We start from the raw sequence: 24,528 nt of genomic DNA, 5'->3' as shown, positions 1-24,528 counted from the left end.
AACTTAGGTCTCTGGTGACTCTGTCCCTCATGAAGAGGCTGATTGTTTCAGGAAAAGTGATTACGGTAGGAACAAACGGCAGGATTTCATCCTTACCTGTATCATTTCCAACATGCTTTAACATAAAATTTTAAATATTTATAATATACCTCATTTCTTTCAAACAGTATTATATACATATGCAATTACTCTAAGTATGTCATTTTATTGCCCTAGGGCAAAGTCAAGGTTTCCTCCTCCTCCAATTATCATTATTGCCTTATAGCTATCATTTCACTGGGAGGGGAGATCACAGGAGCTAAGGATATTAATGGGCTGAGTCATTCACACACTTTTGAATCATGTGAGAATCTAGTATAAAATCAGTCATTCTTGTAACTAAACCAAGACTCAGATGGATTTACTCTCCAAAACAGCCACTGTTAGATGTTTGGCTCCCAAAATAACACATACCTGATGGTTTACATTTTGGAGATCACATAGCCCTTAGAAGTTTATTATGTGTACCCAGTCATGATAAGCAATTTGTTTTGTGTTCTGCTAGGTGCAGTAAGTACTCCAAGCTCTAATTCATAGTCCGCTTGATCTAAGGCTACGAGACCTGCTTTCATGCTGGGAATCCAGAGGGAATTGTCTCACTTGGTCCTCAAACATTCATTCAACAAATATTTACTAAATCCCAATTGGGTACCAGGCATTACGCTCAGCACTGAGACATTTATGGAAGTTGGCCCACACTTATGACACATCACCAACCTAACTGGTCATGCACAAGGTAAATTTATATAGGCCAATACTGTCTCCATCTTTATATTAGCAAAAAAAGCTTGGTAAAGTTTTTATTGAAAGGCATGTCCAGGCCAGGAAACATTATGCTTTCACTGGGTATAACCTAATTGCACGTACATATGGAGATACACTATATTTTTCTACAGAGTTTACTATACTGTCTTTGCCCTGTTTGAAAATACATATTTATCATAGACACTAATGATGACCAGCATGGATTACAGCCTTCATCTCATGCCAGTTTCTGTTGTCAATTGCACAATCTGCAGTGAACTCTGTTGGACCCAATTATTTGTAGTTGAGTGAGTTTCCTAGTGCCATTATTCAGTTTGACTTCTGACAAAACGCTTGAGAGAAAACACTTCCTTGTTGAGCATTATGACACATCGAATGGACTCCATGGTTCGCCAAGGTGTTGTAATACACCATTACTGAGCAGCTGCCTACCAGACATGGGAACATCTTTCCTCCTTCAAGGCTTTCAGAAGAAGTTTCAAAATGGAACTTAAACATGTGTGAGAGAGCTGTTGGTCTCATTCTAATGGACCAGTCCTGCTAGGATAGTTGTCTAACAGATGGCAGTTGAATGAGGCAACTTGCCATGTGTGTGCATCTGTTACTAAACATTTATGCTGTTGAAAATTACTCCAATAAATTTCTCATGGCATCTTTCCCACCATAAGATTATGACCAACGGGAATCACTTATTTATTTATATGGGATGCAGCATTAGATTCCCATATGGGGGGCAGAGGGAAACCACCCTCCTAATTTTGCCTCTCGAGTATTTTTTACTTTTTGCTTTATTTTTTGGGCAGAATTCATGTGAACATGCATTATTTATTTATTCATTTATTCACCCATTCAATAAATATTTACTGAACATCTAACCACATGCAGGCACTGAGCTGGGCACTGGAGATGTGACAGTGAGCAGACTAACCTGCACCCTGCTGTTCTCATACGGTTTGGGATTTAATGGAGGAAACAAGCATTATTCAAACAGTCAAATACACCATCACCAACTGTGATAAGTGCTGTGAAGGAAACGTATCAGATGCTGGGAGAGCATGTACAACATGAATTTTGAGGACATCGTTTTCACGGGCAATGTTTTTAAGCACCGTGCAATTTAAACACAGGTCACGTGGAGGGGAGGGGAGAGGAGGGGGAGACTCGTCTCAGACACTGCCCTGCACAGCACCTTTCACCAGAGGGGTTCAAAGCTTTCCATACACAAGTGTCATGATCCCAGTTTCACAGATGTGAGGAATGGACAGCTACCAGCAGTTAAGCATCTTGCCCAAGGTCATGCTGAGTCAGTGACCAATGGTTTGCATTCATTCAAATCTCCTTTCAATTTAATTTTGCTTTGCTTGTACCTCCAAGTAACAATTAAGAATGAACTTTTACACCCCATCTTAATTTTATGAAGACATAGTTGATTTCAAGCATATATTCCCAACCTTCAGTGGCCATTTGTCAGTTCTTGTATGAAAGACACTTATTCTGAATTTGAAATTGCCTTTCTTGTCCGCCACGCCTCTGTCATCCACAGAATTACTCAATGCCTTATTTACCTTTATGGTATTTCACTCAGGATTTTGTAGTGAAATAAGTACAGCAATGGCTTGACGCTAATGGGATGTTTCTGGTCGTACCAAGTACCCCATGATCCAGAAAGACGATCTTTCAGAATGCTAAAGCATTTACTGGAAATTCAGTTCCCGTGCTACCTGGGAGACAACACCTCATCAGGTCAGAGTAATGTCCCACAGGATGCTTGTAACCAGTGAATAATATGTGACATTCGTTCTCTAATAGCCAGAATATGTGGGCTAGGAAGCAGGGAACAAGTACACATCTTCTCCCCGTCACCATACCTAATGACCAACTTGCAGCCCCCCCACCTCCCATGGCTGCAGCTCTAGTTCTGCTGGTTTAACAGTCTCGGTACCCAAGAGAAGAATGATTTCACCAAGGGACTCAACAAAGCCTCCAATGATTTGGAAGCCTAAACTGCAACCTAGCAATTCTGAGCTCCTTGTGACACTGAAAAGACAGACAGACAGATGAGGTTACAGAACTGGTTGCAGCAATGAATCTTGATTTTCAAGGGTAAAGAGGATAGCTGCTCCAGAGTGAGAAAAGAGAGGTGTGTGTCTGGGACCTGAGATAACTTCTGGTTTTGCCATTTCTAATGGTAAAAGATAACGGAAGTCGTAACTAACTCCATACAGGCAGGAACACAGATACCCCAGGAGTGAAAGTTGACGTGTTCTAGTCAGATAAAAACCTACAGTCAGCTGTGAGCTGGCTGAGAACAAAGGGAACATGGAATGGGTCGTGGAGAAAAGGAGTTAATACCAAGAAGTTATGGGTTCAGGACTAATGGTGAAAGCTAAGACAGAAGTGTCCCTTCATATTTCTTCCTTAGTTTGACAAATACATATTTATATTTTAAACTAATTTCTCCCTTTCCCCTTTTCCTAATATTTTAGAAAATGTAAGTTGGTGGTGAGGTGCCTGGGTGGCTCAGTCAGTTAAACATCTGCCTCTTGAGATCGAGCCCCATGTCGAGGGTAGAGCCTGCTTGGGGTTCTCTCTACCCTCTCTCTCTCTGCTCTTTCCCCACTTATGTGTTCATGCGTGCTTTTCTCTCTCTCTCTCTCTCTTCAAATAAATAGATAGATAAACATTAAAAATGAAAAGTTGGTGGCTCACTAGTTACAGAGTTCCACAGCACAACAATAACACACAAAAAAATAAGTGTGGCCCAAATATCCTGGACTTGCAAACAGTAACTAATAAGATGTTTGAATGGTCCACCTTTGGGGGAAAGAGAGAGCATATGAAGAGAGATAGGTGCAGCATATTTTGTTATTGTTCCTGCTGTTTGCAAATTTAAGTCTGGGAGAAAAGTATATACAGAGGTTGAGCAGCTAAGCTCACTGGTCTAGAACCTTTCAAATACTTTTCCTATGTTTGGGGAATGTCCTACCTTATGAGAGATACCTCACTGGGGCCGGAACCCCAAATTTGCTTTCCTGGCCTCCCCTGCAGTAAGAACCCAGATGTCATGATGGCCCTTGGCCTGTGGAAACTCAATTCTTGAGAATGACATGAGGGAGTTGTATAGAAGGTGCCAGCCTAGCCCCTGGAACCAGATTTACCTAGAGACAGAACCTTCCAACCTCAGCTCTGCCTCCCACTAGCCATGTGATCTCGGGCAAGTTACTTAACCACTCAAAAACCCGATTTCTTCATGTATACTCTAATCAAGTCAGAGGCTGTCATGAATATTGAATGAATTAATATGTTTAAGGAATTTGGAGCTCTGAAATCCAAAGACAGTAGCCACTGGCCGCAGGTGATTATTTAAATCTGAATTAAAATTACACAAAATTTAGGGGCGCCTGGGTGGCTCAGTCGGTTGAGCGGCCGATTTCGGCTCAGGTCATGATCTCACGGTCCGTGAGTTCGAGCCCCGCGTCGGGCTCTGTGCTTACAGTTCAGAGCCTGGAGCCTGTTTCGGATTCTGTGTCTCCCTCTCTCTGACCCTCCCCTGTTCATGCTCTGTCTCTCTCGATCTCAAAAATAAATAAACCTTGAAAAAAAAAATTTTTTTTTTAATAAATAAATAAATAAAATTACACAAAATTTAAAATTTAGTTCCTCGGTCACACTGTCACGTTTCAAATGCCAGTGGCTGGCGGCTACTTTCCTGGACAGCACAGATCCGGAACATTTCTACTTTCTATAGGAAGTTCTACCAGCACACGATGACGTACAGAATACGTCCCGGCACTCGGCACGCGCTCACTCGAGATTGCTACCGTTGTTATCACCAGTATTATTATCACCACATTGTCGTCGCTGTTCTTGTTGTTACTTCGCATCACATCTCCAGAACTTACTCACCTTCTATCTTCAGGTTTGTACCTCTGACCACCATCAACTAATCCCCCACCCTCCATCCCTTTCCCTCGCCTCTGACAACAGCCATGTTATCATTATTATTACAAAATCAAGTTTAATATTCAGTGGGACTTAAAACCTGGGTGGGGAGGGGAGACAGACGAGTAAAAAGCAACTCGAATGTAGCTGGTAAGAATTAGCAGCAGTCAATCAGCAGCAGCAACCGCTCTTGATTTATAGTTTATTATGGGCAAGGTACTGAGCGAAGTGCTTCACGTGGCTTCTTTAATCCCCTCTCCAAACAAACAAACAAACAAACACCCTGAGAGGTAAGAACTAATGCCCCTATGTTACAGATTAGGAAACTGAGGCTAAGGAGTAGTCTGACGGCAAGTGGTCCAACAGCTCACCTGACCTCATGGAGTTTACACTCTAGCTGGCAAGAACAGTATTAGCCAGATGATAACGAGCGCCTCGGACAACAATCAGGCAGGGTGGGGTAGGTGCCCTCATCTATGACGGGCAGTCAGGGAAGGCTTCACTGAGAAAATGACATGAACAGAGACCTGAGGCAGAGTAAAAGGAGGTGAGGTGACAAGTAACACGGAGGGAGGGTGGGACAGGTCAAAGAGGCCAGTGTGTGTGGCCTCTCACCCCTCCCCTGAGAGATGGGAAGGCTCGGGCAGGAGTGAGGAGATCTGATTGCCTGTTCAAAGGATCACGCTGGCTGTTGTGATTAGAAACAATTTGGGGGAGGAAGGGCAGAAACAGGCCGCTGTAGTCATCTACGCAAGGGTGACGATGGCCGGATGAGGGTGACGGCAGCAGAAGGAGCCAAGAGGTGGTCACATTCTAAATACATTCTGAAGATAGAAACAACAGAGTTTACTGATGGGCTGAGTACGGGCTGAGAAACAAGGAAGTTGGGACAACTTTGGTTTACCCTGACTGAATGAAAGAGTATAGCTGTCATCTTCTGAGGTGGAGAAGTCTGGAGGGACAGCTGATGTGGGAGGAAACACATGAAGAGTTTAGGTTTGGAAGGTTGAATGTGAAACGCCAGCGGGAAGGAAATGAAGTGGAAACGAGAAGACAGCTGCATACGTGAGACACGGTTTTGGAGAGAAGGCGGAGTATAGGTACAAACGCTACAAACAATGATCAAGTACAAGTACTTGAGTACAAGTACAAGTACAAGTACAAGCACAGGAGAGAAATCCACTTGACAGACAGAACTCAGGCCCTCCAGGGAGGGCTTCCAAAGTGAGAGAAGAGCACTCCCAGTAGAAGGAATGATGTGTACTGAGGCCAGAGGCACGAGAACATTCTAAGACTAGCATAAAAGAATGGTAAAAAAATGAGACTAAGCAGGGGAATATGTCAGGGAAAGACGTCTGTATTCAATCCTGATGGCAGTTAAGGAATAACTGAAGACGGTAAAGCTGTGAAAAGGGCAGGCAGAATAATGAAAATGTCCAGTTTAGAAAGACTGCTTGGGCTGCTAGACAGAAAACACTGGAAGACGGCACAGCTTTGTGCAGCAAACGCTCCAGGGGAAACTGAAGACCGAAGACGGGGAGGAGGCCGGTGAGCTATCTGACAGTCGGTCAAGTCTGGAGGCGGGCGGCACGCTGGAAGGAGCTCGGAGGAGGAAGGACGAAGAGACGCTTCGTGGTGTGCGAAGCTGGGCGGACGCCATCGCCATTCACCAAGCTACAGCGGCTCAGAAGAAGATCAGGGGCCAAGTTCTCCCCGACGCAGGCTGAATTTAAGGAGCCCGTGTAAAGCGGGGATGGCAGAGAGAAGAGCGAATCTGTCTGTGTGATTCTCAGACGAGTGCCCGGCGCGGAAATGAGGATTTGGGCCTCAGCAGCAGGCAGACGACGATTCAAGTTACAAGCACGGATGTTCTCTCTCTCGGGAAGAGAGTGTAGCGTGAGAAAAAGGGCCCAAGAACAGGCAGAATACAAAGATTTAGTGGGCGGGGACACATTCAGGAGGGTTCACTAAGGAGACCATGGAGAAGTGGCCAAGGAGCTAGACGGGAAGAAAAACAGCCGTGCATGGTCATAAATGGAACACAGCAATTCAGCAGGGAGAGGGTGTCAATAGCAGAGAAGTCACGCGAGGAACTGACTGAACAATACCCACCGGATTTTGCACAAGGTGTGGAAAACCTCGGGCATGTCACTAACTGTCCGCCTCAGCTTCCGTCTCTACCCAAAAACATTACACCGTCCACTGCACAGGCTGTCGTGAGGATACGCGGTAACGTGTAAGAAGTACCAGCAGCATCAGACACACGCAGCACTAAAAAACTGCTCTGTTTCGATCGCCACGTAGGTCAGACAGGTCATGGCAACAAAGAGAACAGAGGTAGGAAGCACGGAACGATGGCCGTGAAGTGAGAATGCGCGGTTGGACAAAGAGCAGGTGGCAGAAAAGAGCGACAGTCCTTTTCCTTTTCTTCCGCCCTTCTGCGGATGTTTCCTTTCTCCCTCCTTCTAGATGCAGCTTAGAATGCAGCCATTCCCATGAGCCTGTCAAAGGGGCCCTGTTAAGTTTCTCTCAGAGTTTACACAAAGAACCGTGTTTTCACAGCCTTTTAAGACAATCATGAGTCTGTGAGACGGGATGCTATGTTCTTTAGAAGAGCAGCTTAAATTCATGAGCAGTCCCACAGAAGTTAAACCTATCGATTAGTGATTTCAAAAATTCTCCTAACAGTTTTTGAAATGATAAGCCAGGTAAGGTTTATCAAATGAAACATTCTAACTACATGATTAAGGAGACCTTTGAACAACCAAATGGACTTTCAGGTTAGTTTCGACACCGACCAAATGAGAGTCACAGAGAAGTTTCCCAGATTGCACGTGCTTTCTTATCAAGGACTGAGGCACTGCCTTTCGGGGGGCAGAGAAGACAGACCGAGAACACGGTCTCTGCCACTTGCATTTCTAACGTAAGAAACACTGAGTTTTACATAAAAGAGTTCCGCTGATTTTTTTTCATATTATAACCATGCCCATCCTATTTCTTCCACGGCCTCTTTGCTGCGGAATTGACTTTGTAATTCTTTCAATGCAACTCTCAGTACATGAAGCCCATAGTATATGCCCTTCCCTACCTGCTTATTCTGTTACACCCATCAAATTCAAGGTTCCTAGAAAAGCCCCAATTACTGAGGATCGCGATTTTCTTATACACATTTACATAAACTTCCCTTTTCCATACGAGTCCGCAGTCACTGGTGATACTGAGGCTCTCTGGTGGTAAAGAGGCGCCCTGCTTTCGAATCTCAACAATGAAGGACGTATTCCTTGCTCTAGTCTTCGTGTGAGTGTGTGGAGGGGAGACAGCAGGAGAAGGGATGTACATACTTGGGGTTCTCTCTCCTGAAGAAAGCAGGCTTGAGAGGAGATTGGGGAAGGCTACGTTTCACAGAAGTGCGTTCTTTCTGAGCATTCGGAAGCAGGAAGACCAGCCTTTAACACCTGGAACCACTGGGGAGCAAGAGCGTCTCCACCATGTTCCATTGCTTCCCTGGGTCTTCCAGTCACTGGAGGATCTCAATCACTGAAAGAAGGAATTCAGCATTTCCGTTACCATCTAAAAGAAAGGGAAACGCAAGTGGTTTTCTTCCTTCTGTTCTTGCTAAGTGTCCATCAGAAAACCTATTTAGTATGACTGTAGGAGCCAGGAAGAAGGCAAAATACCGATTTCGGAAATACTACATTTTCCCCTCTCGGTCCGTAACTTCTAAGGTTCTTAAGTGCCACAAAGATTCTAGTAAATAGACCTCTGATTTCAAATCGCCTGCCTTTATATCACATACACATCTACAGCATGGAGTGAGGGCAATCCATAGATAAGACGCTGGATCTTTCCCTCAGTTACCACATCTCACCCAACACGATAAAGACTCTGGAATTACTAATGCTCCAGTAGTTCATTAATGCTCCTTTATCCTTAACCTGTTCCATTCACTCCAGCCTAACAGCCTATCAAATTCTCAGATGCTGCCTTCTCTATAATTAATATGGCTTCCTGATATTTGAAATTACTTCCCACTACTAAAGCTATCAAATTGCCTTTTCCCTTCCAATTCATCTCTTGTGAGAAAGGTTTCCTGACTAAATGAAAAGGAATTCTATCCATCACAAACCTAATCAAAAAGCTACTATGCCCAGGAAAATTAAAACAATGACCAAGACAAAACCGGTCAGATGCTTCCTAGTCCATATACAGCACTTTTTAGAATAATTTACATAATCTGATTCTCGGCGCCCAGAGAGATTAAGTAACTTCCTCGAACCAAACACCTAATAGGGGACAGAGCTGAGGCTACAGGGTAGCCACCAAGTCTGAAAACACAGATAATACTATTTCATAATGCAGTGTAATATTATATAATTAAGCCACGTATTGTGTGTTCACCTACATTTCCAGACTTGGTGGCTGCCCTGTAAACCCAGATCTTCTGGCCCCAACCTATTTCCCTTGATTCTCCCACACGTTTTGCCCTGGAAGTACTAAAAAAAGGGGGCAGTCAATGGAAAATACCGCCTTCCACGGCGATGATAGGTAAACATTTATAAACCAGCTTTCCTATTCTGTTTGCCAATTTAATTTCACAGCCTTGTGCCTGGAGATTAAAAGAGGCAACTAGTATCTTCTGAATGCCTACTGCGTGAAGCCTCACTTCCTATGAGGCATAAAGTATTTTACCTACATTATCTCATCTAGTCCTGGTAGCAGCCCTACGAGGCGTCGCCCTCTTTTTACAGATAAGGAAACTGAGGATTTCAACAAGACAAGTCACTAGCCCAACGTCATACAGTCAGGCACTGGAGGAGCAAGGATGAGTCTGGGTCTTCTGATTTCAACTGCAGTGTTCCTTCCACTAACCCAGTGAACATTCCTTACATGTTCCATAACATGCCACACACTGACCATGGAGAGACGTCTCCCTCAGTGCTTCTAAAAATCAATCATGAACAAATCTACAGGCTAACCTGGCAAGAAGAAAATGGTTACTCAACCCGAGTTAACTAAACACAACTTAAAACACCGGGAGGCACAGAGCAAGCAAGAGAGCAATGTTGGCAAGGTTTACTTTTGTTATGGAAAGGACAGAATGTTTTAATAATACAAATATAAAGCATCTATAAAAACTAGGAAAAATATAAAAACTATAAAATCTAGAACAAAAAATTTACTCCATTTTTATCTCAAATCCCTAAAATTCTTTCATATTCACACCACTGCCACTTTTAAAATATAACAGACACAAAGTTTCAGAAAGATCAATACTGGTTGCTCTAAAGTCTTCTCTAATAGAATGTTAGAATATGAAGTCTTTTCTAACATAATTATTTTCTCCTATAACAGTTCCATATAGCAATATTCTTTTCCTCAAGTAGTTCTTTACTACTAACAAAATCCCTCCCTTATCCATGTCAGATCAGTGTGAAACATCACTTTTTGTTTAAGCTAAATGCTCCAAAACTTTACCTTTGGGAAATTGGTAATAAGACAGGTGGAAGATCAGAAGTTTACTTTATAAATGGCACTAGACAAAAACATTCTTACTCCCTAATGAAATCTACAACTCAAAGTAAACTCAGTGAACTCTGTCTTGAAGCATGACAATAACCTTGAATTAGGTCAAAACACAGAGGTTCAGGGACACCTGGTTGGCTCAGTTGGAGAAGCATGCGGCTCTTGATCTCGGTGGTCATGAGTTCAAACCCCATGTGGGGTTAGAGATTATGTAAACATACAGAACTTAAAACCAAAAAATATCAAGGTTCAGAATAACCTCTTAAGAATAACCATGTGACCTCAGCATGTCCCTTAACCTCCCTGAGGCTCAGGGTCCATCACATCTACTTTTCCTAACCTGGAGGGTTGCTGTGATCATTAAAGAGGTCTAGGGGCCCAGAGGGCTTCTCACCCTTCACCCACAGCAAAGGAAACTGGTTTCAGACTTTTAGTCCAGGGGCCAGGGGACTGACCAGGGGACACTTCCAAATCTGGTTTAATCAAACTATCAATAGCCCTAGGCAAATATCAAATAATATGGGAAGCCACAAGAGTAGTAAATTCATTATCGTCCAGACTTAGGCTAAATCTTCCAGGACGTTAATTTTTTTTTTTTTTTTTTTTTACATTTATTCATTTTTGATAGAGAGAGAAAGAGCACAAATGGGGTAGGGGCAGAGAGAGAGGGAGACACAGAATCCGAAGAAGGCTCCAGGCTCCGAACTGTCAACACAAAGCCCGACGCAGGGCTTGAACTCACAAATCGCGAGATCAGGACCTGAGCCGAAGCTGAACGTGCCCCCAGGACATTTTAATCATAAAATGATACCCATACTACAATTGGGCTTTGTTACGGTTTTATAGACTTTGGATCACAATGAACTACTGATGATTAAATCCTTCTTAAAAATTTGTCTAGACTGGAACAGTAACTTGTATAGGAGATGGTGTTCCATGATTCAATTCAGAAATCCAAACACTGGGAATGATCTTCCTCTTCCCAGCTCTAAGAGCTAACAACAGAGACTCCCTTCCCATTCTTTTTGGCAGAATCAGGAAGTCTCTGTCACTCTAGTCCTGTGGCCATTCAGACATGAAATGTCAGACGGGGACTGTCAGGATGTAGTTAAAACTATAGAATAATCACCTTTCATCTTTTTGGGGGAGGGGTCCACCACACATTACTGTTTATAATTTCATTTTATCTACCACTAGCCAGTGAGGTGTGCAGGACAAATACTATTATCATTCTGATTTAGAAATGAGGAAGCTAAAGTATAGAATTAGCACGACTTTTCCAAGGTTACAGCGCGGCAGAGTATTAGAAGCCAGATCTTTATTTCCCAACCCAACACGCTTATCAATCAAACACCAACTGCTCAGGGAAGGGGGGAGAAGGAAGTAAAGGTGACTGTGACTTATTTAGACTAATTACTTAGACTAATTTTGCCTGGCTTTGTGAATTTTCATTAATTTCCTTCTCCATTGTTGCCTGATGAGTTAGTCACTGAAACTATCAGATCAGACATTATAAATTGTTTAAAATTATTTCCTCATTGTTATATATAGATACTCAACTTCAAGTGTTTCATAATAAAGTGACTCAGGGACTAAGCGAGCCCCATCTACATGAGTCACTTGTTGAACTGTTACAAGAGATTTATGCAAAACTCTTGGGAGGTGGGCGGGGAGGGGAGACAGAAATAAACATTTACCCAAAAAGATGACTAAATTAAGGACAAAAAGTGAAATGTAAAACTTCCACAGTTTAAACTGTGGGATGGGAAAATAATTGTGAGGAAATAAGTCACCCATCACCACTAATACCCAGTTCAGGTAGTTCAGAAGAGTTCGCCGATTTCAATCACCATGTAGTGGACATTTTTGTGGAAAGAGAAAGAAATTTAAAGGTAACAGGACAATGCTAAGACCATGCCTTTATACAGCACTTTGCCCTCACCAGGGCTTTCACATATGTTATATCTCAGTGTGTAATCAAAGAATTACTCTAAGATAGGAATGGACAGATACTATCAAGTTCATTTTGCAAACTTGTTGAAGGTCACGCAGCTCTTCAGTAGACAGGCGTCGAAGGAAACTCAGTCATTAAATTCAATTAAATTAACACCGAACAGTTTACCACGGTTAATGGGGTCATACACATTTTTACGCCACAAAGACAAAACACTTGAATTTCATATTCTGGTAGAGCAATTTCACCACTATTACAGAAAATGTGGTAGGACATATCCTAATTTCATCTGTATTATTTATAGGTGCTTTAAGTAATGTCTTAAGAACTTCTTCTAAGAAAACACTAAGCATGCAATGTTTCTGCTGGGGCTTTTTAAAACACGGTATAACCACACTGCACAGCAAATTTAATTTCTGATTTTGCAAGAGGGACGCTCTAAGCACGCCTAGGGTTTAGTCCATTTAAAGTTCCTATTTTGTATTTCATGTGACATTTTTGGCTTCTGTTACAATGTTGGGGGCTAAAATAAACCTCAGGATGACAGAGTGTAGTGTGATGGGTGGAGAGGGTTTGCTCCTTGGTACCAGTAACATTCCAAGGACCACGAATAGCTGTGGCATTGAGAAGGCAGGCACTGAAGCGTGTGAGACCCTGGGTGTCAGCAGAGGGAAAGGTAAAAAGCAAGCCCAAGTCAAGGATGTGGAGATTAATCATGTGATGCAATCAGATTAAACTATTTCTGGTCACTGTGTCCAATTTTAAGTAATAGTGATTCGCTCTTCCTGCATTTCACTTTCTACTGGAAGATAACTAAATGATTATTTTAAGATGAAATACAGGATAGAAGAAATAATTAGAAACTGTTCATAACAACTGATTGCATTACTCTAGCCCATGAGAAATGAACACAAGGATTTTCACTATTTTAAAGAATGCTGTATTACGGGACATAATTTTTCCTTCAAAAAAAAAAAGGAGGGGGGAGAGGGTGACACCTGGGTGACTCAGTCAGTTAAGCCATCCACTCTTGATCTCAGCTCAGGTTATAACCTCACAGTTCATGGGACCCAGTCCCACGTCAGGCTCTGCACTGACCATGCAGAGCCTGCTTGGGATTCTCTCTCTCCCTCTCTCTCTGCCCCTCCCCCGCGTGCATGTATGCTCTCTCTCAAAAGAAATAAACTAAAAAAGAAAAAAAAAAAAAAAGGGCAGAAAGAAATGAAATTCAAAAAGCTCCAGTGGTTGAAGTATCAGGTTGGCCATGTCACAAAAGAATGAAAGATAAAGTGATACTACTGCGAGAAGCTGGAGACTTTCAGAGAGGAACAGAGTTAAAAAGACCGTTGACTCTCAATGACAGTTCACTGGGCACTGGCTCCACTTCTAAAAGAAAGCTTTTCCTTACCCATGCACCTGCAAACTCACATAGAGCTTGAGAAAATGAAACCCATTTACATTCTCCCCACTTACACTCTTTCTATTCTCTCACTTGTCAACAATTCATGGGGATCACACATTTGAAATAAAGCTGACGACTTGCAGGGAATACATCAGAGCAATAAATCCAATGCATTTTTCTCTCCCGGTATTTTTTCAAATGGGTGCTACTAATAAAGTAAACACAAATGACTTCAAGATGGAAATGTAGCTCGAGGACTTCCTCTGTGCACACGGGTATATAGTCATGCTATTTATTGAACTATCTTGCTTACATCTTCAAGTAATTTTTGGCTATCTAAGAAGACACCTCAAGTTGGTCCTGAATTACCAGAGTGTTTACTCAGTTGTCTGGTTCTTACCTCTAGTGTGACCCCCGCTTCAACCACCACTAACTAGGGTATAATCTCTTGTAGCTTGTTGCTACAGACATTAAATAGACTTCGTGATCAGAGAACTTCGAACTCAACCGCCAATGCCAGGCTGCTTGCTGGCCTCCTCAAGGGCCCCGCCCCCTAAATCTGCCCACCCCTTCCTGGTCACACCACCATGGGGACTAACGTCCCTCCAACCCCAGGCTCTGTTCCCACCACCACCAGATGCCTTCTAAGGAGAGAGGCCCTGCCTTCAACCTCCGAAGGAACATCATCTCTGGCCTTTCCCCAGTGGTTTTCTACTGCCCCATCTCCTCTCTGAATTTTAACTCAAAATTCCCTTTCAGATGCTATTTAAATCTGATCACAGGAAATGACTTCTCCTTTACACAACGCTCTGGGCAAGGTTATAAATTAGTATGACAGAACTATTCCAGGTGCTTTCGTGCTATCATTTTCCATCGTTACCGGAACTCTAGGACTAATGAATACTAGCACCCCTACTTAAAAAAGGAACTGAGGCTTGGGGCTCAAATGTAGAAAAGCCAGGGGAAAGAAAAAAGAAAAAAAAAAAAAAAAAGCAAAGGCTCTTTTCCATTACTCTGAATTTCTGAAGTAGGTTGTGATGGTCTCTGTCACACGATTTCACTATTTTTAGCAATTCTGTATATACAGGTCAAGAGGCTTTCGGATCTTCATTAGTCCAAGCATACTGGCAGGAACTGAACCACTGAATTATAAGACTGATAAACAACCGCTTTCAGCTCCATGCTAAGAAAATGCTTTCATTTTGCAGTGAACCTTAACATTTGGTGACCCAGTCCCCATTCGACCTATTTCCCCACCTCTCTTCCACTGCTCCTGTCCGTTCACTGCCCATTAGCACAGGCCCCTGCCCGTGCCCTTTCCCGGCCCACCAGCACCACTGCCAGAGAATGGGAAGGCCTCAATCTCAAGCTCTTTAATACTTACCAATTGTGTTGAAAAGTCTGATATGTGTGGAAGGAGCTAAACTATCTAAAATAAGGGTTTGACACTACAGATGGGCTGTGCTCGAAGTCAGAAACAAAACGGGAGGTGGCTATATCACAGAACATTCATGTCATTTAAATGACACAAGTAATTAGCTGCCAGGACTGCGTGGGGGCCACTGCGGCCTAGATGCTCAGCGTCTAACTGGGGTGGGGTGGGGTGGTGAACCAGGTCTTTCAAAGTCCTGCTTGCTTTCCCTGCACACATCGCTGCTATGTTCCTTCTGCCTCCCCTGTAGCATCCTGTCTTCCTCTCCTCGAAAACATTCCCTTCCCTCCGCTCTCCTGAATCGATGCTCCACACAGGGGTCTTGTTTCCTTCACAGACCGATAGCCAAGCAATTGCTGCGTATATAAAAAATACTTTTTCTTCCTCCATTTTGCTGTTGGAATAATTTGCGTGGTCTTTTCAGAGGCCTGGCTCTTTCCTGATCTGACACACTAACACCTCCCAGGCCCGTTTCAGAATTTCAGATAGGGAATTTGATCCCCGGTTCCCTGGATGCCACGGATTACCACAATCTGCTGGGCCGACCTCTTAGCCTCCTCTGTAATACAAGCAGGTGGACACTATAGAAACAGTTCCCAAAGTGGGTTCTGTAGATTATCACTTCTTCCTCCAATGAGATTTTCTAGTTCAAGAAGTTTAAGAAATTACTAAATGTACTTCCTTTGGAGAATCACAATACATAAAAGCATATTAAAGGCTTTGGAGTCTTTAAGGAAATTCTTTTAATCAAGCATTCCCCAAACTTATTTGACCACGAAATCCTTTTTTCCTGTTATACTTATTCACATCCTGATTAATTAGTATTATGGAGCAAACTTTAAAAAAATGCTGCACTAGAGGGGCGCCTGGGTGGCTCAGTCGGTCAAGCGTCTGACTTCGGCTCAGGTCATGATCTCACAGTTCGTGGGTTCGAGCACCGCCTCGGGCTCTGTGCTGACAGCTTAGAGCCTGGAGCCTCCTTCAAATTCTATGTCTCCCTCTCTGCTCTTCCCCCGCTCATGCTCTGTCTCTCTCTCCCTCAAAAATAAATAAAAATATTAAAAAAAAATTTTTTTAAATGCTGCACTAGAGACTTACATTAACGCCAAGTAGAGTATAAACATTTGATAATTTTGAATAAAACCCAGCACTTAATACCTGCGAAACACTCAGGTGGACTTTTATAAACCACCCATAAAAAGCATCTACAGCACTTGGTGACCTAGAAGATTTAGATCTAGATTCTTTCCTACAGAAGCAACTCAATTAGTGAAATACTATAGCCAGATCTAACCACTCTCTCTGTGTATTAGACAAAATGCTACCAAACACCATCATAATTTGGGAATAACTGCAGAGGGAGTTCTAAAGCACTAGAACAGAAATTAATTACCAGTAATCAAAGAAACAGACATATTCTGGGCCAAGTAGCTGCAGAGTGAATACCTAAAACCAACTTTTTTTTTCTCCTGCTTAACTCCCACACCTGGGCAATATTCCTATAGACAAAAGGCTCTATATGAAGCATTAGGAAACTTTTTACAAGAAAAATGGTAAAAGATCACACACCATTTTGTTGTGTCAAGTAGAGCGGGCAGGGAATGGAAGACAGGGTCTTCTCCAGTACTTTCCCAAATGGTTCCAAGAGATTTTCACTAATTCCACGGTCATCTCTCACCTTCCTGCTATTGTGCTGACAACAGAAATTTCTCTCATGCTCAGGAATCTTCTGTCTTCAAATTTTGTAACCCCCAAACTAACTTCCCCTTCTTTTTTTGTCAATGACTCACAATGTGGAGTACATTTTTATGTTCGGTCGGTAGATGATCAGAGCTAATAAATTACATCCTCTGGCCCGAAACTTCCTTCAGGTGCTATGAAACATTCACTTTGCAAGTGGGGAATGCTCCCCAAATCTGGTTAAACTGAAACGGCAACTCTCAAGTTGTAAGATACCTCGTAAGATTTCACGTCAAAGTAGTGGATGTTAAGGTAACTTGAAAATAAGATTTACAAAAGGCAAAGCTTACCAACTGATGAAAGGTGAAGGGTGAGAAGGCATAGGGAAGTGATATGTCAAAAAACATTCTAAATCATGTAGTTGCATAATAACAAGGCTGAGGTAAGCTATACCTTTGACCCACCTTGTTCTTTTATTATATCTAAGATTGTGTTAGTTTCAACAGCTTACATGAGGTGTATTTCTACCCTTTTGACTCTCACCATATTAGTTTAAAACATGTGGAAGCAGCACACTAAAAGAACAACATACAGGTAAAATCAGACAAAGAGTGAAAGTCTGTTAAAGTAACATTACACAATGAAGCATCATGACAAAAACATAAACACCAAAGTGTAATGTGCATGTCAGCTAAGCTTCTAGGACTGGATTGCTCATTGAAAAGAACAGTGGATGTGTATTTTAATCTGTGACTGCTAATAATGTGAGTAACTCATCTGAGCCTGTTAGGATGTTTATCATTCAGCTTCGTGATGCCCATCCTTTTTCTCCAGAAGAGTTAAGGTTACAAAGTTGCCAGGATCACCCCCACGACAGTGGCTGGACTCTAGCATCTTATTTGAAAAAACACACACCTGAAAAATGGACCTGAAGATTTCTTGAACTAAACTGGTTCCCACCCTCTAGAATCTGAATCCCCAAGATGGGACTACAGGTTTAATTTAAAACAATCACATAAGCACTGAAATACACAGTACAGAGATGCACAGTATTACCAGCGTTTGTTCAAAACCAATTCACCGTTTCTCTTTGGGAGGGATGACCCCTGCTCGACTAGTCAAATGGCTGGAGAAGCAGAAGAGCGGTAACAAAATTATTCTTAAATCAACTGCTGCCATGACTTGAATGACTACTCACAGTTCCTGGCTCATAGTAGGCACCCCTATCTGTGGATGAATCAATCACTGGCCAGCCTTACGTATGCTATACAACTACTCTACATACTTTAAACTTTCTATATAAAGCAGTAGGCTTTCTCTGGCCTCATTTCTCAAATTGGCTGAAACTCTTGACATTGACACAGCCAGTAAAAAGATGCTTCCATTTCATGTAGAAGTCGCAAAGACAGAGAAGCTATATATCCCGATCCCCATGCTGAGGCTCGCTTGACCTTCATCTTACATTAAATACCACTTCCCGAGGAAGGAGTTCTCCAACCACTCAGCAGTATTATGCCCCCTGAGTTATGAACTCTCCTTGGACACTTTATTTTCCCTTGGTTGTATACAGCACCAGTCACTAATAAGATTTGTGTTGCTCTTTGTCAAACATGTGTCCCTCTCTCTAGACTTCAGACATCCTGAAGGTGGTGGGCATGTGGGCTTTGGCGACTGACCTACTTCTTGCACCTAGAACTGCCTGGCACATGGGTGCTCGGTAAGTATTTATTCAACGAATGTTTGAAAACAAGAAGCCCGTTTCTGAGAACAATGAGAATAATATACTTCAATATACTCAAATAATAAAAGCTTAGAAATCAAGGGAAGAAACATGAGGTCATCAAAAGCATAATGTTCAGAACATCACTGTCCTCGACATGAAACCGAGGGAAGTTGTCCCCTGGCCGTCACGGTGGAAAAAGCAGTTAACGGTGCCATGAGTGTCTATGTCCCGTTTTACAGGTTTCAAAGAGCTTTCATCACGTGTGTGGTTCATGACTGAAAGTCTCCCAAAAGTTCATACACAACTTTCTGTGGTTTGACATGAATGTTTGAAAGAGCTGTGACAGCTATACGATAGACCCATTTATCCCGAAAGTTTTAATAAATGACTTACAGACTGCGAAATTTTTTTTTAGGGATCACTGCATAATATTCCCTCTATAAACCAGCTGGGACAAAGTCTTTTTTTTTTTTTTTTTAAGTTTCAGAGCTCTGAAATAAATACTGATTCTAAATAACATCTTCAGGCATTGTAGATCATAGGAGCTCTATTTTCTCCAAGGACAAAGAAATGCAATCTGAGAGCTTCTGCTGTGTGCCAAAGGGACTTCCCAGAGACTGTTGGCAAATGGATCCACACCTGAAAGGTTCCAAAGTAAACTTTCTAACACCTTTTCAGAGGTGTATGACCTTCAGAATCCTGTGAAGGTGAGAGTAGGAGAGAGACATCTATTTAAACAATAAACTCTAATACTCTGTGATGATGTAAAGACATTTTTTTAACTTTCTAGAACTGTATGAAAATTCACAAACAGAAAGACCAGCGGGTGCATCGCAATTTTGGCAAATGTTGTAGCGATGGAAACACGACTTGCCCTTAAGATCTTGTTCCACCTTTTAAACGAACGTTTGGACATCTGAGTTTGCAAAAACCCAGTATCTTACGTCTCCATCAAATTTTATGAATGTCAAAGGTTTGACACATAGTCTCTAATCTGATTCACACAATAATCTCATGAAATAGGCAGGCCAAGAATTATATAGATGAAGAGCATGAGGTTCCTAAAGGTTAACTTTCTTGACTCAGGATCTAACTTAGCAAATGGAAGAACTATGGATGGAAGAGTCTCTGATCCCTAGGCCACTGCTATTCCCAAAGAGCTACACCACTCTGGCCCCTCTCAAAGTGCTGCTCATTCTTTACTCCTTGCCAAAATAAGCAGTAAGAGAGCAATGTCCATAACTTCAAGTATGTAAGGAGTACACAGCATATATATAAAGTGTAAGGTATGTCCCTCAGAATAATAATGGTCATATCCCCCGCTATGGCCCCACATGGTTTCAGGTCAGAGAAACCTCATAAATATGATTTGCGATTCTTGGTCTTGTATCGCACTGATGTGGAGGGCACCACTTTGCATCAGAAAAAGACAAAAAACATGTTTTCTCCTCTTATGAAAGACCAGAATCACTAAATCCAAGTTGCTCCAAAATCTAGTGTAAGGTTAGGGCTGGAAAGTAGGGTAAAACTCAAAGTATAATCTTTCCTGTTTAGTAGGGTGGGGATAATAGGGTAGCGTCTCAAGAAAAAAAGAAATGCTGTTAACTACTGAATGAATATTGGTGAAGGTTTCTTTTCTTTTTTTCGTGCTTCTTGTCTTTATTTTTTTTTTTTTTAATGGGTGACTTGGCTTTATGAAGGAGGAAGAGGTCAATTCTTTACATAAAACACCTTAAACATCTGTGAATCCTAGAGTTTAACAGAGAAGAAAATCACATTAAGTTCTTTAACTGCCAAAATCTATTTTCTTATCTATACTGTACCCTGTGCTATTACATTTGCACAACAGCCAAGTTAAAGATAGAAAGGCCGATCAAATAACCTCCACTGAATGTAAGGGTCAAAGCAGAATTGATCCATATAATAGGCCTAACCCTGATCTTGGTTGAAAATATATTTAGTCTATAAAGTCAGCCTTGTTCTTTTAAGTCAGTGTTCTCCAACGCTGAATACATATTAGAATGAGTTTTTTTTTTTAAATATACTGGTGCCCCAATCCTGCTCCAGAAATGAAATCAGAATCTCATTAGAATTCGGAACGGGCTGGTTCTGAGGGTCAGCTAGAGTTGAAAACCTCTGGTCTAATAAGCGCTTTTTGTTATCCAGTTTCAAATGCCCCAACGTGATGTCACTTTCATATTTTCCTATGGAAGGAATACTCCCAGTCCCAGTACTCATAGCGACAATGGTAAGAAACATCATACTTTTACAAGCTGAATGAGTTTACTACTTCTTGGCTACAAAGCAGATATTCTTAAGTCACAAATACTACACTTAAACACTAACCATTAAAATTTTTTTTTAAATTTTTTTCAAAACTTCATAGAACTATGAACATATAACTATGCAATGCTCATTTAATTATAGCTTAAGTAATAAACTATTTTCAAAAACGTATCTTCCACTGAATAGTAGCCAGTCTTATAAGATATTTGATTTTTGGAATTTTCCCATAGATAGAAGTAAGAAAAGGCAAATAAAGAAACCAGAAGTACCAGATACCCTATTACACAGGTATCTGAAATCAGTTCAAAGGGGAGTTTCCACTGCTCAGAGGACAAAGGACTTCTCAGAAATATTACTGCAATCATATTGCTCATTTCTTACTCAACCCGGTACTGCTGAAACGGATGTTGCCATGTTCCCACCTTAACTGCCTTATGTGTTGTTCCTGTGACAGCTGGAGTCAACAAAGATAAGTTTGGCTCCTGGAAAAACCAAAATGTCAGCCTTCTTTATTTTTAAAGTTGCTCTAGAATTCTCCTATATTATCTGATCCTATGAATTTGACAATAGCTGCATATTAGGTCAAGCTAGAGAAGGAGTAACTCAGCCTGGTCTAAACCGTGTACGGAAATAAACATAACAATAAAAACACATTCTATGCAGTTTTTAGATTTTATAAAAATCTACTCGCGTTCAAAGTAGGCTTACACTAAAGATTTCAAGACCAAAAAAATGCATAATATTCTAATGTTTTGAAAAAAATGTTTTAATGTTTAATTTTTTTTTTTTTTTTTTGAGAGAGAGAGACAGAACATGAGTGGGGAAAGGGTAGAAAGAGAGAGGGAGACACAGAATCTGAAGCAGGCTCAGGGTCTGAGCTGTCAGCACAGACCCCAACGTGGGGCTCGAACTCACAAACTGAGATCATGACCTGAGCAGACTGAGCCACCCAGGCGCCCAAGGCATAATATTCTAATTAAACCTAGGTGGCCTAGCTGGGAAAACACTTCCGATTCCTTTTCTATAAACTTCTTAATTAAAAAGAAATTAAGAGCTGCTACAGTAACGCTAAGGACATATGAAAGGATAGAGGAAATTTTGATTTAGTGTTTCTGTTTTCAGGTCAGTGAATTGTAACCAAGTATTACCAGGTGAATAGTATAAACTTACATGATTTATCGCAGACTGAACAGCCTTTACGTAATGGCTTAGTTCCCGATCCATCATGGCCAATTCAACCATTGCCTTGTCCATACTGTATTCACTACTCACTTCAGCTGAAAGAAAAAGAAAGCAATTATTGTTTTCAATTTAAAATGTCATCTCTGAAAAAGTTGCTCCAATCTAATTATTATCAATCAAGGATCTAAGCAATTTTGTAAAAGGTAGTACATGTTGTCTGAAGACCTCCTTAACATATGTCTGTTTCACTCAAAATTCTAAGAATATACTTGGTAGAAGAAGGCTCAAAAGTTGGAGTGGAAAAAAAAGCAGACTCAGACCTAGGAGTTCCTAAGATTGTGCCACTTAGTTGTATGATCTTAAACCAACCACGACACTTCGCTCAGCCTCAGTTTCCTTTTTGGTTAAAGCAGCCCCAGTCATGTATCTGCAATTGAACCTCACGGGATTATTAAAGATCAAATAAGAAAGATTTTCATTTCTAGTAGGTTAGGTTATGTGGACCAATTCTACTGAAAACCATGAAAACAATCAGATAAAACAGGAAGGAAGGAGGGTGCAAGGAAGGAAGGAAGGAAGGAAGGAAGGAAGGAAGGAAGGAAGGAAGAAAGGAATAGGAGGGGGGGAGGGAGGGAGAATTCTTAAAAACAAGAGTCACAAGATAGAAACAATCAGGCAAAATCTAAAGAAAACGGAAAAAGAAAAGCAGAGCACAGAACACCAAAGTTGCATAGCCTGCCCCCAGGCAGCTGGGTCTCTACTCCTCGGAATAGAAGAAGGAACCAGAGGTAATGCCACCCTGTTCTGCCGGGCTGTGGCAAGGTTGGCCTTGGCCACTGAGCAGGACAGAGGTAAGAGGGAGAGACAACAAACCTGTTTCTTAAAAAGTGTGACCACAAGCCAGTTCTCCTGGTTCTGCAGCCTAGGCTACCCTGGGGAACCTAAGCTCTGATCTTGGCGTGAGGTGGTCTCACCCCGAAAGCACCCACAGGTACTGCCCTCTGGAGGAGACATTTTAATCCTTGGTCTCAAATAATCCCTGCAAGTAATTACGAAGGAGAATGAGCAGATCACAGAGGGAAAAGGTAAAAACCTTACAAACACAAGAAAACAAGACACCAAGAGTAAGAATCAGCAGAAACAGATCCACAAATGTTTCAGAGACTGGACTATTCTACCAGTTACTGGAATTCTACTAGTTAGAATATGAAACAACCATGCTTACTCTGTTGATAAAATACCTGATGCCACAAGAGACTATGAAGAGTGACTGGAACAGCGGAAAAGCGGGGTAATGTTCTTAAGTGCTTTTAAATGTATGTTTCCTGCCAACCTCTAAACATACAATTTAATAGATCAGGAAAAGATCAAGAGCGTGAAATAATGCAAATGTTAACATTAAAAGAGCTGAACAAAAAGAAAGTAAAACTAACTTACGCAATCACATTTGGGAATGCACATAGTCCATTCACATACCTTAGCTCACACAAACGTCAGTATTTCTTGTCTACTCTGAAGAACAATGTGACAGATCATCCCAAAGTCATGAAATAACGGAAAACGCACTTACATTTTGGCTTTTGGAAGTGATTTTCCTAGACTTTAAAGTGGTATTTTAATCTTACAGTAGTCAGTGACGAGCACATTTTAGAAAGAGTCTCCTGGATGAACCTGCTTCTGGTAGAATGCCTCCTAGCTTGTTAACACCCAGAATCCACACTGTATCTGTACGCGTATCTCATTACAGGGCTTTTCGTTTGTTTTTGAGGAAGGGGAAGGGGCAATGTTTATGTAAGAAAAACCTGTATTTACATTCCCCAAATTAAATACATTTTTAACAAAATGGTGTATGAGAAAGGACTCAAGTCATATTCCAAATAAAACCGTTAGACTGTCACTCACAGGTCAGTGTTGTGAAATGTCCACATGTTAACAAGGGAGACAAGCTGTTGAGGTGTTGCTGATACCAACATGGATCCGGTGCTATGCAGACAACAACCGTTTGGTTTGTGACTTATATAAGGCAGGCATTTTACTGCGTCTGGTTAATCAGTGGAATTCAATATACTGTTAGCAATCTCCCTCTGGGATTAAATGACTTTATTTTAGAAAGCAAGTAAAAATGTGCCTTTGACATTAAAAATGCTATGAAAGAGTTGGCAAAATAAAATAAATGGGATCACAGTTTTCATTATCAAGGTCCCACAGATGCTAGTCAGACTTGAACCAGATGGCAATCTCAGATATAAGGCCAAGGAAACCTTCCCCACAAAGGAGAAAACGAGTGATAGCTGCTGGGTCGGGGTTGGAGGGCATGAAGCCTGAGGGAAGAATCTTTGGAGGCCATCTGTGGCTTCCTGCAGCCTCACCTAAGGCTCCAGGGCTCAAAGAATGTTGGGACAAGCAGAAGAACCTAAGTGATGAATCGTGCAGCCTGAGGCAAGAGAGGGAAAACACCAGAAAAGATCAGGAAGCCAGTCCGAGAGGAACTGAGAATCACACTCCACCTGAAGGTGACGCCCAGTGCCCAGTCCGCTAACTAGACCAGAGACCTAAGAACTAGAAGGAGGCCCCTTGGCAAAAGAAATCTGGAAGAAAGG

General features: G+C 41.7%; 1 protein-coding gene across 3 annotated transcripts in view; it reads right to left on the bottom strand.

The window, feature by feature from the left end:
- The window catches only part of NSMCE2 (NSE2 (MMS21) homolog, SMC5-SMC6 complex SUMO ligase), a 215,157-nt gene that overhangs the window by 154,951 nt on the left and 35,678 nt on the right, over window positions 1-24,528 (bottom strand). For 2 of the 3 annotated variants that reach the window (XM_019459870.2, XM_019459871.2), the window contains exon 3: window positions 21,917-22,023. In XM_019459870.2, the coding sequence (XP_019315415.1) occupies window positions 21,917-22,023 (107 nt within the window). Of the gene's footprint in view, window positions 1-21,916; window positions 22,024-23,404; window positions 23,424-24,528 lie in introns of those variants that run through there. The other variant, XM_019459872.2, reaches the window with a different exon arrangement.

Source organism: Panthera pardus, unplaced genomic scaffold, assembly GCF_024362965.1.
Source record: "Panthera pardus isolate Hobbes unplaced genomic scaffold, ASM2436296v1 HiC_scaffold_7, whole genome shotgun sequence".
NCBI lineage: Eukaryota > Metazoa > Chordata > Mammalia > Carnivora > Felidae > Panthera > Panthera pardus.
This window is presented reverse-complemented; position numbering and strand designations above follow the sequence as displayed.